This window comes from Tachypleus tridentatus, chromosome 9 (assembly GCF_004210375.1).
Source record: "Tachypleus tridentatus isolate NWPU-2018 chromosome 9, ASM421037v1, whole genome shotgun sequence".
NCBI lineage: Eukaryota > Metazoa > Arthropoda > Merostomata > Xiphosura > Limulidae > Tachypleus > Tachypleus tridentatus.
The window spans coordinates 167,820,512-167,833,835 of NC_134833.1; the positions used below are offsets into that span (position 1 = coordinate 167,820,512).

A 13,324-nucleotide genomic window follows, 5' to 3' on the forward strand; every position below is an offset into this window, starting at 1 on the left:
ACTAAATATACTTTATAAAAAACACTACTTCTTCAAACTCATCTAATAATTATTATAAAATATATTACCTGTACTAAATATACTTTATAAAAACACTCCTTCTTCAAACTCATCTAATAATTATTATAAAATATATTACCTGTACTAAATATACTTTATAAAAACACTACTTCTTCAAACTCATCTAATAATTATTATAAAATATATTACCTGTACTAAATATACTTTATAAAAAACACTCCTTCTTCAAACTCATCTAATAATTATTATAAAATATATTACCTGTACTAAATATACTTTATAAAAAACACTTCTTCAAACTCATCTAATAATTATTATAAAATATATTACCTGTACTAAATATACTTTATAAAAACACCTTCTTCAAACTCATCTAATAATTATTATAAAATATATTACCTGTACTAAATATACTTTATAAAAACACTACTTCTTCAAACTCATCTAATAATTATTATAAAATATATTACCTGTACTAAATATACTTTATAAAAAAAAAACTTCTTCAAACCTCATCTAATAATTATTATAAAATATATTACCTGTACTAAATATACTTTATAAAACACTACTTCTTCAAACTCATCTAATAATTATTATAAAATATATTACCTGTACTAAATATACTTTATAAAAAACACTACTTCTTCAAACTCATCTAATAATTATTATAAAATATATTACCTGTACTAAATATACTTTATAAAAACACTACTTCTTCAAACTCATCTAATAATTATTATAAAGATATATTACCTTGTACTAAATATACTTTATAAAACACTACTTCTTCAGACTCATCTACCTGCTTTAATATACTTTATAAAAAACACTCCTTCTTCAAACTCACCTAATAATATATTATAAAATATATTACCTGTACTAAATATACTTTATAAAACACTCCTTCTTCAAACTCATCTAATAATTATTATAAAATATATTACCTGTACTAAATATACTTTATAAAAACACTACTTCTTCAAACTCATCTAATAATTATTATAAAATATATTACCTGTACTAAATATACTTTATAAAAACACTACTTCTTCAAACTCATCTAATAATTATTATAAAATATATTACCTGTACTAAATATACTTTATAAAAACACTACTTCTTCAAACTCACGTAATAATATATTATAAAATATATTACCTGTACTAAATATACTTTATAAAAACACTACTTCTTCAAACTCACCTAATAATATATTATAAAATATATTACCTGTACTAAATATACTATAAAAACACTCCTTCAGCTTTCAAACTCATCTAATAATGTATTATAAAATATATTACCCTGTACTAAATATACTTTATAAAAAACACTGCTTCTTCAAACTCATCTAATAATTATTATAAAATATATTACCTGTACTAAATATACTTTATAAAAAACACTAGCTTCTTCAGAGCTCATAATATTATTATAAAAATATATTACCTGTACTAAATATACTTTATAAAACACTCCTGCTTCTTCAAACTCATCTAATAATTATTATAAAATATATTACCTGTACTAAATATACTTTATAAAAACACTTCTTCTTCAAACTCATCTAATAATTATTATAAAATATATTACCTGTACTAAATATACTTTATAAAAACACTCCTTCTTCAAACTCATCTAATAATTATTATAAAATATATTACCTGTACTAAATATACTTTATAAAAACACTACTTCTTCAAACTCATCTAATAATTATTATAAAATATATTACCTGTACTAAATATACTTTATAAAAAACACTACTTCTTCAAACTCATCTAATAATTATTATAAAATATATTACCTGTACTAAATATACTTTATAAAAACACTACTTCTTCAAACTCATCTAATAATTATTATAAAATATATTACCTGTACTAAATATACTTTATAAAAACACTACTTCTTCAAACTCATCTAATAATTATTATAAAATATATTACCTGTACTAAATATACTTTATAAAAAACACTACTTCTTCAAACTCATCTAATAATTATTATAAAATATATTACCTGTACTAAATATACTTTATAAAAACACTACTTCTTCAAACTCATCTAATAATTATTATGATTAAAAATATATTACCTGTACTAAATATACTTTATAAAAACACTCCTTCTTCAAACTCATCTAATAATTATTATAAAATATATTACCTGTACTAAATATACTTTATAAAAACACTCCTTCTTCAAACTCATCTAATAATTATTATAAAATATATTACCTGTACTAAATATACTTTATAAAAACACTACTTCTTCAAACTCATCTAATAATTATTATAAAATATATTACCTGTACTAAATATACTTTATAAAAACACTACTTCTTCAAACTCATCTAATAATTATTATAAAATATATTACCTGTACTAAATATACTTTATAAAAACACTACTTCTTCAAACTCATCTAATAATTATTATAAAATATATTACCTGTACTAAATATACTTTATAAAAACACTACTTCTTCAAACTCATCTAATAATTATTATAAAATATATTACCTGTACTAAATATACTTTATAAAAACACTACTTCTTCAAACTCATCTAATAATTATTATAAAATATATTACCTGTACTAAATATACTTTATAAAAAACACTACTTCTTCAAACTCATCTAATAATTATTATAAAATATATTACCTGTACTAAATATACTTATATAAAAACACTCCTTCTTCAAACTCATCTAATAATTATTATAAAATATATTACCTTGTACTAAATATACTTTATAAAACATAATACTTCTTCAAACTACCATCTAATAATATTATTATAAAATATATTACCTGTACTAAATATACTTTATAAAACACTACTTCTTCAAACTCATCTAATAATTATTATAAAATATATTACCTGTACTAAATATACTTTATAAAACACTACTTCTTCAAACTCATCTAATAATTATTATAAAATATATTACCTGTACTAAATATACTTTATAAAACACTACTTCTTCAAACTCATCTAATAAATTATTATAAAATATATTACCTGTACTAAATATACTTTATAAAAACACTACTTCTTCAAACTCATCTAATAATTATTATATAAAATATATTACCTGTACTAAATATACTTTATAAAAACACTACTTCTTCAAACTCATCTAATAATTATTATAAAATATATTACCTGTACTAAATAAACTTTATAAAACACTACTTCTTCAAACTCACCTAATAATTATTATAAAATATATTACCTGTACTAAATATACTTTATAAAAACACTACTTCTTCAAACTCATCTAATAATTATTATAAAATATATTACCTGTACTAAATATACTTTATAAAAACACTCTTCTTCAAACTCATCTAATAATATATTATAAAATATATTACCTGTACTAAATATAACTTTATAAAAACACTACTTCTTCAAACTCTATCTAATAATTATTATAAAATATATTACCTGTACTAAATATACTTTATAAAAAAACACTACTTCTTCAAACTCATCTAATAATATATTATAAAATATATTACCTGTACTAAATATACTTTATAAAAAACACTTCTTCAAACTCATCTAATAATTATTATAAAATATATTACCTGTACTAAATATACTTTATAAAACACTCCTTCTTCAAACTCATCTAATAATTATTATAAAATATATTACCTGTACTAAATATACTTTATAAAACCACTACTTCTTCAAACTCACGTAATAATATATTATAAAATATATTACCTGTACTAAATATACTTTATGCATAAAAACACTACTTCTTCAAACTCATCTAATAATTATTATAAAATATATTACCTGTACTAAATATACTTTATATAAAAACACTGCTTCTTCAAACTCACCTAATACTTCTAAAATATATTACCTCAAACTCACTACTTCTTCAAAATAATATTATATAAAATATATTACCTGTACTAAATATACTTTATAAAAACACTCAAGCTCTTCTTCAAACTCATCTAATAATTATTATAAAAAATATATTACCTGTACTAAATATACTTTATAAAAACACTACTTCTTCAAACTCATCTAATAATTATTATAAAATATATTACCTGTACTAAATATACTTTATAAAAACACTACTTCTTCAAACTCACCTAATAATATATTATAAAATATATTACCTGTACTAAATATACTTTATAAAAACACTTCTTCTTCAAACTCATCTAATAATTATTATAAAATATATTACCTGTACTAAATATACTTTATAAAAACACTCCTTCTTCAAACTCATCTAATAATTATTATAAAATATATTACCTGTACTAAATATACTTTATAAAAACACTTCTTCAAACTCATCTAATAATTATTATAAAATATATTACCTGTACTAAATATACTTTATAAAAACACTACTTCTTCAAACTCACCTAATAATATATTATAAAATATATTACCTGTACTAAATATACTTTATAAAAACACTCCTTCTTCAAACTCATCTAATAATTATTATAAAATATATTACCTGTACTAAATATACTTTATAAAACACTACTTCTTCAAACTCATCTAATAATTATTATAAAATATATTACCTGTACTAAATATACTTTATAAAAAACACTACTTCTTCAAACTCATCTAATAATTATTTATAAAATATATTACCTGTACTAAATATACTTTATAAAAAAACACTACTTCTTCAAACTCATCTAATAATTATTATAAAATATATTACCTGTACTAAATATACTTTATAAAAACACTTCTTCAAACTCATCTAATAATTATTATAAAATATATTACCTGTACTAAATATACTTTATAAAAACACTCCTTCTTCAAACTCATCTAATAATTATTATAAAATATATTACCTGTACTAAATATACTTTATAAAACCACACTTCTTCAAACTCATCTAATAATTATTATAAAATATATTACCTGTACTAAATATACTTTATAAAAACACTCCTTCTTCAAACTCATCTAATAATTATTATAAAATATATTACCTGTACTAAATATACTTTATAAAAAACACTACCCTTCTTCAAACTCATCTAATAATTATTATAAAATATATTACCTGTACTAAATATACTTTATAAAAACACTACTTCTTCAAACTCATCTAATAATTATTATAAAATATATTACCTGTACCTGTACTAAATATACTTTATAAAAAAACACTACTTCTTCAAACTCATCTAATAATTATTATAAAATATATTACCTGTACTAAATATACTTTATAAAAACACTACTTCTTCAAACTCATCTAATAATTATTATAAAATATATTACCTGTACTAAATATACTTTATAAAAACACTACTTCTTCAAGCTCATCTAATAATTATTATAAAATATATTACCTGTACTAAATATACTTTATAAAAACACTACTTCTTCAAACTCATCTAATAATTATTATAAAATATATTACCTGTACTAAATATACTTTATAAAAACACTACTTCTTCAAACTCATCTAATAATTATTATAAAATATATTACCTGTACTAAATATACTACTAAATATACTTTATAAAAACACACTTCTTCAAACTCATCTAATAATTATTATAAAATATATTACCTGTACTAAATATACTTTATAAAACTACTACTTCTTCAAACTCACCTAATAATTATTATAAAATATATTACCTGTACTAAATATACTTTATAAAAACACTACTTCTTCAAACTCATCTAATAATTATTATAAAATATATTACCTGTACTAAATATACTTTATAAAAACACTACTTCTTCAAACTCATCTAATAATTATTATAAAATATATTACCTGTACTAAATATACTTTATAAAACTACTACTTCTTCAAACTCACCTAATAATTATTATAAAATATATTACCTGTACTAAATATACTTTATAAAACCACTACTTCTTCAAACTCACCTAATAATTATTATAAAACATATTACCTTTACTAAATATACTTTATAAAAACACTTCTTCTTCAAACCTCATCTAATAATTATTATAAAATATATTACCTGTACTAAATATACTTTATAAAAACACTACTTCTTCAAGCTCATCTAATAATTATTATAAAACATATTACCTGTACTAAATATACTTTATAAAAACACTACTTCTTCAAACTCACCTAATAATATATTATAAAATGTATTACCTGTACTAAATATATTTTATAAAAACACTACTTCTTCAAATTCATCTAACAATTACTATAAAATAATTACCTGTGCAGTATGTTCTGCCTCTGGAACAACTTCAATAGTATTCAAGTTGTGTTCAAGTTTTACAATAGCTGTTTCTGCTCGGTAATAGACTTCAGCATAAATCTCCCACTGGTTGAGAACATCAGTAAGAGTGGACAATTGACTCTCTAGCTGACAAAGGATGTGCTGCCATTTCTGGTTTATATCAGCAACCTGCTTATCGATGACCGTGCGACTTGGCGGAGTGGCACGATGATCTAGGCCTCTGGCCCTTACATTAGCATCGCTAATCAGCTCCTGTTTGCTCTGTAGATTGGTCAACAGGCAACTGATGTTCTGTAAGCTTGTTCTTATTGCAGGCATGGTAATGGGTTTCTCATCAACAATCTGGAATGAAGTAAGTAGATTGTTGACCTTGTCTAGAACTTGGTTGTACTCTAGCCATGCCTGAGCATCTTTCTCGAGAGCATCTATAGTTTTGTCTGCTCTTGTTTGGAGGTCATCTAAACGCTGACCAACAGATTGAAGATCTTGAGTCATATGTTCTGCTTGGTCCTTCTTTAAAAAGGGTTGGATTTTTAGACAAAGGGAATTTAACTTGTCCTTCTGAGTTTCCCAATGGCTAATTTCAGAAAAGTATTTCTGAAAAAAAAAGAAAAATTTCATAATTGGCTTTAAATAAAGCTTAGAACAATGATCTTCAGTAAATTTATAATGGTTTAATAAGAATAAAAAACATATTGCAAAATATTACTGGATTAATAATAAATAGTTTTGATGAACATCCAAGTGATATTACATTTTGTTTTTGAAGTTTCTTAGAGGTATAACAGGATGTCTGTGGACTTATATAGCTACAAATTGGGTTTCAAAACCCGTAGTAGGCAGACCATAAATAGCCCTTTGTGTAACCTTGCACTTAACTACAAAATAATGAAATAATCAATACTTCTTATTGTTTTATAACACCATCAAACATCTTTCAAAACTTTCACAGGACATTTTATCCAATTTCAGTTATTTTATATTGCTGTTTAGTGATGTTACACAAATATATATTACTACAGTTGTCTTCAGTTGGTGGTCAACTCATATCAAGCTTAGTACAAACCAACACAATCCACTTTCACTGACCTTCATTTCTTCCAGCTTTTTCTTCACAATTTCAAAATCGACTCCACTTTCTGAAGACTGGAGGAGTTTATTTCCACTGTGAAGCCAGCAACAAAGTTTATCTTTGGCTTCATGGAATTCTTTAAGTTGATTTAAAGCAGATTTTAACCAGGATTCTCTTTCTTGAAGTTCCCTTGGTAGCGTGTTCTGAAGCAGACTCACCTCACTTATATTTTCTTGTAAGAATTCTGGCATCGTATCTGCTGTGAGTTCTTCTACTATAGTTTTTTTCAAAAGCTCAGCTGACTTCAGATGCAGGTGTACATCATCTGATAGTTCCTGTAATGAATTATTCTACATTTAATGCTAAATAAAATAATACAGTTTGTAAAAACACTTCAACTGTTAATCTGAGAATGTTGCAACAGTCAGGTTGTTAGTACTGAGTGAGAGACACAAGTGTTCTCTCCAATCCATAAAGATATAAAACAAAGGACTTGTTTGAATAGTTTCAAAATGGTATCCAGGTTTTAATGAATTATATGCTAAGTTGTCTGTGTTATCAATTAATTGAATGAAGATAGTTTTAATGTTATAACAAGATATATACAAAGAGCTACTGTAGATAGATCAGTACTGCATGTATATTTGCTTATGTTATTTTGTTTGAATGTTGCCTTCATTTCATGGTTTGGCATGAAGTACCTTTGACTAAATTGTGTTGTGACTTTTTAACTGTTTACGTGTATTCTGTATGTTTCTAAAGAGAGAGATGTGTGTGTTTGTCTACAATATCTTTCCCACTTGTTCTTAATGTCTGTTTCCTTCATTTTCTTCTGTATTGAGTACGAAAGCATCCATTGTCAAAGTGTTTATATAAACATATTTTACACCAACATTCTTAGCATGTTAGATGTTATAAATCATGTTAATTCTGTTTTTAAATAGGCAGTCAATGATCTACATGTTATCACTGCTGACCTATACTCCAAAGTACTACTGTGGTGTATGAGTTATGTATCTTGGTAGCCATTATGTCTAGGAACAGAAGATTAGTAATTTATTCTGTTTCTATGGTGAGTTGTATGATTTCTTTATATCTGTTTGTTAAAATACATCCAACCCACATTTTGGGTATTAAAGCAGTTATTTTTTTAATCAAGTAACTTACATTTTATTATTTCATTTATTTTTTTCATACATCTAATATATTTATTTTGTAATTTTTCATGTTTTTTATCATAAAGAGTATTTTGTGTTGTTAATTTAGTATGTGAATTTAGGACTAACCTAAGTACATTAAAACTGGGTGAATGCCCTGGGATATTATCATGTTTACAGCTAAAAATATAACATGCAAAAGAACATGACTGATGAAACCTAATCCTTATAAGTAAGCCTGGTAAATTAAAATAATTAACATCTTAATTTTAATTTTTGATGTATTAACAAAGCTTGTTTAGATAAAAAATGTTCCACAGAGAGGTTACTCAAGACTGGTAATATAAGGTGAGACCACACCTAGGCCTTTTAGTTGTTTGTGGTTGTATTTATTTTCATGTTGTTAATTGGAATTATAAAGAAGTGCATGAAGATTGTCAGTTGGGTCTATTACTTGTGAGTTTCAACCTGAGTATTTGCAGCGTGTCAGGGGTTTGGTACATTAAATATTATCTAAGCCTTATTCCATGGGTCTTTAATGTCTCAAAGAGGGAATCTGTTCAAATCTGCTCAAGTTTTCTTTCAGACATGTTAATCTACTCATTATTACCATTTATCCAAGGAGAAAAATGCATCACTGCAACCATCCTTGACAGAACCAGGAATAAACATGAAAAACATATTAATCATATCATTACAACCATCCTTGACAGAACCAAGAATAAACATGAAAAACATATCAATCATATCATTACAACCATCCTTGACAGAACCAAGAATAAACATGAAAAACATATTAATCATATCATTACAACCATCCTTGACAATGGATACCCTGAGCATGTGATAAAGAACACAAAAACCAAGACTAAACATAGAGAAAATAACATGACCATGTAACCCTAAGTTAACAGAATGAAAAACAATTATATTGCAATACACCTAGACCAAGTTACGTATAGACCCAGTAGGCAGCAGAGACATCACTAAGAACATTCTTTGTCATTATGGATTTCAATATATCAGAAAACCAAAATACAACAAAAGTTAGAATGGAAAGACCATAAATGACATACAAGAGTGTGATACCATTCAATAGCCCATCACGCTGTAGATCACCAAACAATAACATTCTACATCTAACTCACTAATAACATAAACAATTTAGCATAAAAGTTGGTAAAATCTGGATACTTTAACCTAACATGAAAGTTGGTAAAACCTGGATACTTCAACCTAACACAGAAGTTAACAAAACCTGAACACTTCAAGCTAACACAGAAGTTGGTAAAACCTGGATAATTGAAGCTAACACAGAAGTAAACAAAACCTGAACACTTCAAGCTAACACAGAAGTGAACAAAACCTGAACACTTCAAGCTAACACAGAAGTGAACAAAACCTGAACACTTCAACCTAACACAGAAGTGAGCAACACCTGGATACTTCAACCTGACACAGAAGTGAGCAACACCTGGATACTTCAACCTGACACAGAAGTGAGGAACACCTGGATACTTCAACCTAACACAGAAGTGAGCAACACCTGGATACTTCAACCTGACACAGAAGTGAGGAACACCTGGATACTTCAACCTAACACAGAAGTGAGAAACACCTGGATACTTCAACCTAACACAGAAGTGAGAAACACCTGGATACTTCAACCTAACAGAGAAGTGAACAAAATGTGATAGTTCAACCTAACATAGAAGTGAACAAAACCTGATAGTTCAACCTAACATAGAAGTGAACAAAACCTGATAGTTCAACCTAACGTAAAATTGAACAAAACCTGGATCATTAGTTACTATTTGGGAGATTGTATGAGCTACTTACAAGAACAACAAACACATTAAGAGTAAAAAAATGATAACTGGTAGTTACTTATTATTTAGGTGGTTGTGCAAGCTGCTTTATACATTTCTGTTTGCCTACCTACTGTTATATTATAATAGGATTATTACTTATTATTTAGGTGGTTGTGCAAGCTGCTTTATACATTTCTGTTTGCCTACCTACTGTTATATTAGAATAGGATTCTTCCTTATTATTTAGGTGGTTGTGCAAGCTGCTTTATACATTTCTGTTTGCCTACCTACTGTTATATTAGAATAGGATTATTACTTATTATTTAGGTGGTTGTGCAAGCTGCTTTATACATTTCTGTTTGCCTACCTACTGTTATATTAGAATAGGATTATTACTTATTATTTAGGTGGTTGTGCAAGCTGCTTTATACATTTCTGTTTGCCTACCTACTGTTATATTAGAATAGGATTCTTACTTATTATTTAGGTGGTTGTGCAAGCTGCTTTATACATTTCTGTTTGCCTACCTACTGTTATATTAGAATAGGATTATTACTTATTATTTAGGTGGTTGTGCAAGCTGCTTTATACATTTCTGTTTGCCTACCTACTGTTATATTAGAATAGGATTATTACTTATTATTTAGGTGGTTGTGCAAGCTGCTTTATACATTTCTGTTTGCCTACCTACTGTTATATTAGAATAGGATTATTACTTATTATTTAGGTGGTTGTGCAAGCTGCTTTATACATTTCTGTTTGCCTACCTACTGTTATATTAGAATAGGATTATTACTTATTATTTAGGTGGTTGTGCAAGCTGCTTTATACATTTCTGTTTGCCTACCTACTGTTATATTAGAATAGGATTATTACTTATTATTTAGGTGGTTGTGCAAGCTGCTTTATACATTTCTGTTTGCCTACCTACTGTTATATTAGAATAGGATTATTACTTATTATTTAGGTGGTTGTGCAAGCTGCTTTATACATTTCTGTTTGCCTACCTACTGTTATATTAGAATAGGATTATTACTTATTATTTAGGTGGTTGTGCAAGCTGCTTTATACATTTCTGTTTGCCTACCTACTGTTATATTAGAATAGGATTATTACTTATTATTTAGGTGGTTGTGCAAGCTGCTTTATACATTTCTGTTTGCCTACCTACTGTTATATTAGAATAGGATTATTACTTATTATTTAGGTGGTTGTGCAAGCTGCTTTATACATTTCTGTTTGCCTACCTACTGTTATATTAGAATAGGATTATTACTTATTATTTAGGTGGTTGTGCAAGCTGCTTTATACATTTCTGTTTGCCTACCTACTGTTATATTAGAATAGGATTATTACTTATTATTTAGGTGGTTGTGCAAGCTGCTTTATACATTTCTGTTTGCCTACCTACTGTTATATTAGAATAGGATTATTACTTATTATTTAGGTGGTTGTGCAAGCTGTTATATTAGAATAGGATTATTACTTATTATTTAGGTGGTTGTGCAAGCTGCTTTATACATTTCTGTTTGCCTACCTACTGTTATATTAGAATAGGATTATTACTTATTATTTAGGTGGTTGTGCAAGCTGCTTTATACATTTCTGTTTGCCTACCCACTGTTATATATTAGAATAGGATTATTACTTATTATTTAGGTGGTTGTGCAAGCTGCTTTATACATTTCTGTTTGCCTACCTACTGTTATATTAGAATAGGATTATTACTTATTATTTAGGTGGTTGTGCAAGCTGCTTTATACATTTCTGTTTGCCTACCTACTGTTATATTAGAATAGGATTATTACTTATTATTTAGGTGGTTGTGCAAGCTGCTTTATACATTTCTGTTTGCCTACCTACTGTTATATTAGAATAGGATTATTACTTATTATTTAGGTGGTTGTGCAAGCTGCTTTATACATTTCTGTTTGCCTACCTACTGTTATATTAGAATAGGATTATTACTTATTATTTAGGTGGTTGTGCAAGCTGCTTTATACATTTCTGTTTGCCTACCCACTGTTATATTAGAATAGGATTATTACTTATTATTTAGGTGGTTGTGCAAGCTGCTTTATACATTTCTGTTTGCCTACCTACCGTTATATTAGAATAGGATTATTACTTATTATTTAGGTGGTTGTGCAAGCTGCTTTATACATTTCTGTTTGCTCACCTACCGTACTGTTATATTAGAATAGGATTATTACTTATTATTTAGGTGGTTGTGCAAGCTGCTTTATACATACTTCTGTTTGCCTACCTACTGTTATATTAGAATAGGATTATTACTTATTATTTAGGTGGTTGTGCAAGCTGCTTTATACATTTCTGTTTGCCTACCCACTGTTATATTAGAATAGGATTATTACTTATTATTTAGGTGGTTGTGCAAGCTGCTTTTATTTTACATTTATTATTTGTTGTGGCTCACCCACTGTTATATTAGAATAGGATTATTACTTATTATTTAGGTGGTTGTGCAAGCTGCTTTATACATTTCTGTTTGCCTACCTACTGTTATATTAGAATAGGATTATTACTTATTATTTAGGTGGTTGTGCAAGCTGCTTTATACATTTCTGTTTGCCTACCTACTGTTATATTAGAATAGGATTATTACTTATTATTTAGGTGGTTGTGCAAGCTGCTTTATACATTTCTGTTTGCCTACCTACTGTTATATTAGAATAGGATTATTACTTATTATTTAGGTGGTTGTGCAAGCTGCTTTATACATTTCTGTTTGCCTACCTACCTACTGTTATATTAGAATAGGATTATTACTTATTATTTAGGTGGTTGTGCAAGCTGCTTTATACATTTCTGTTTGCCTACCTACTGTTATATTAGAATGGGATTATTACTTATTATTTAGGTGGTTGTGCAAGCTGCTTTATACATTTCTGTTTGCCTACCTACTGTTATATTAGAATAGGATTATTACTTATTATTTAGGTGGTTGTGCAAGCTGCTTTATACATTTCTGTTTGCCTACCTA

General features: G+C 26.4%; 1 protein-coding gene across 1 annotated transcript in view; it reads right to left on the reverse strand.

The window, feature by feature from the left end:
- LOC143227576 (muscle-specific protein 300 kDa-like) overlaps positions 1 to 13,324 on the reverse strand; it is a 134,068-nt gene that overhangs the window by 14,073 nt on the left and 106,671 nt on the right. The window contains 2 exon segments of the mRNA XM_076459005.1: positions 6,257 to 6,877; positions 7,370 to 7,687. Of these exon segments, the coding sequence (XP_076315120.1) occupies positions 6,257 to 6,877; positions 7,370 to 7,687 (939 nt within the window).